Source organism: Lottia gigantea, assembly GCF_000327385.1.
Source record: "Lottia gigantea unplaced genomic scaffold LOTGIsca_287, whole genome shotgun sequence".
NCBI classification, from domain to species: Eukaryota; Metazoa; Mollusca; class Gastropoda; family Lottiidae; genus Lottia; species Lottia gigantea.
The window spans coordinates 41,306-42,971 of record NW_008708929.1 but is presented as its reverse complement, the minus strand read 5'-3'; the positions used below and the strand labels follow the sequence as shown (position 1 = coordinate 42,971).

Here is a 1,666-nt window from a genome sequence, read left to right as displayed (position 1 = left end):
CTCAAAACTTATTGAAAAGGTTGTTGCTGTATGCCATCAACCTGCAGTAAATGGTTTGAGTGCAAAATTCCAATCAGCCTACCGAAAATGTCATAGCACCCAGTCAGCCTTAGTTCGTGTGTACAACGATTTCATGTCATCTGTTGACTGCCAACTTCCACCTGTACCGAATTGGTAGAATCAGAAACTTTTTAGACACCAACACTACCATAATGTTAATTAATGCTTTCGTCACATTTGCACTAGACTATTCAAATTCACTGTTATACGGCTTACCATCATACCTTATACACCAACTTCAATCTAAAATAAAGCAGCCCGAATCGTCACAAGAACTAATATCAGAGAACATATGACCCCTATCGTTGCAGATCTTCACTGGCTACCTATCAACTATCGAATATGTTTTAAAATCAACACCGTCACCTACAACTGCCTCAACGACCCTAATTCTCAACCCTAACTTACATATTTATACAGCTATACATTCCTAAACGCTCACTCAGATCATCAAACCTACTACAACTAACAACCCAATACGAGATTTGGAGAAAGAGCTTTCTGTTTCGCTTCCCCTCATGAATGGAATAAACTATAGCATTGGTTTATCTGTTGTATAGAATTGGCCTGTCTATTATATAGCATTCGTTTACCTATTATATAGCATTGGTTTATCTGTTATATAGCATTGGTTCATCTTTTATATAACATTGGTTTAACTGTTATTAGGCATTGGTTTATCTGTTATATAGCATTGGTTTATTTGTTATATAGCATTGGTTTATATGTTATATAGCATTGGTTTATCTATTATATAGCATTGGTTCATCTTTTATATAACATTGGTTTATCTGTTATAAGGCATTGGTTTATCTGTTATATAGCATTGGTTTATTTGTTATATAGCATTGTTTTATATGTTATATAGCATTGGTTTATCTGTTATATAGCATTGGTTTATTTGTTATATAGCATTGGTTTATCTGTTATAAGGCATTGGTTTATCTGTTATATAGCATTGGTTTATCTGTTATATAGCATTGGTTTATCTGTTATATAGCATTGGCTTACCTGTTATATAGAATTGGCTTATCGGTTGCAACATTTGTACCTGTCTTCAAAACTAAAATGTAATCTGTAATAATAATAACCTCCCTTTTTATCAACAGAAAACAGAATGTTTTGGACGGATGCCAGCACGAAGAAAATAGAAACAGCTACAATAGAAGGCTCAAGAAGAAGAACTCTAATGTTTTCCTCCAAAGCACATTACTTTGGTATAGCCTACCATGACAATAACATTTATTTCACAGATTGGACTCAGAAGTAAGTTAACAAATAAATTTGTTCAGATGTACATCTTGCTCTTTTTACATTTTACAATTTACACAAATTCTTTTCAATATTTTTTTTCTGGGTTTTCATCTAAGTTTCCACCAAGGTTCCGAATTCTTTGAGTATCGCTTGTCAACGTTAGAATAAGAGCAAAAAGTGACCTGAAATATCTCGAGCCTCACTGTACAAGCTGATTTGGTTTGTATAATCATTGTAAGACATTTAAATCATTTTCTTTTCGAATTAAAGGATGTGATAAGCATGTCTTTTGAAAATACTGTTTGTAGATTAAAACCAAGCTTTATGTTTAAATTTATTTATTGGCAATCAG

At 32.8% G+C, this 1,666-nt stretch overlaps 1 protein-coding gene across 1 annotated transcript in view; it reads left to right on the top strand.

Annotated features, from left to right (window-relative positions):
- Positions 1-1,289: 1,289 nt before the first annotated feature.
- The window catches only part of LOTGIDRAFT_175477 (hypothetical protein), a gene marked incomplete at both ends in the record, with an annotated part of 6,457 nt that continues 6,080 nt past the window's right edge, over positions 1,290-1,666 (top strand). The window contains one exon of the mRNA XM_009056697.1: positions 1,290-1,326. Coding sequence (XP_009054945.1) covers positions 1,290-1,326 — 37 coding nt within the window. The remainder of the gene's footprint in view (positions 1,327-1,666) is intronic.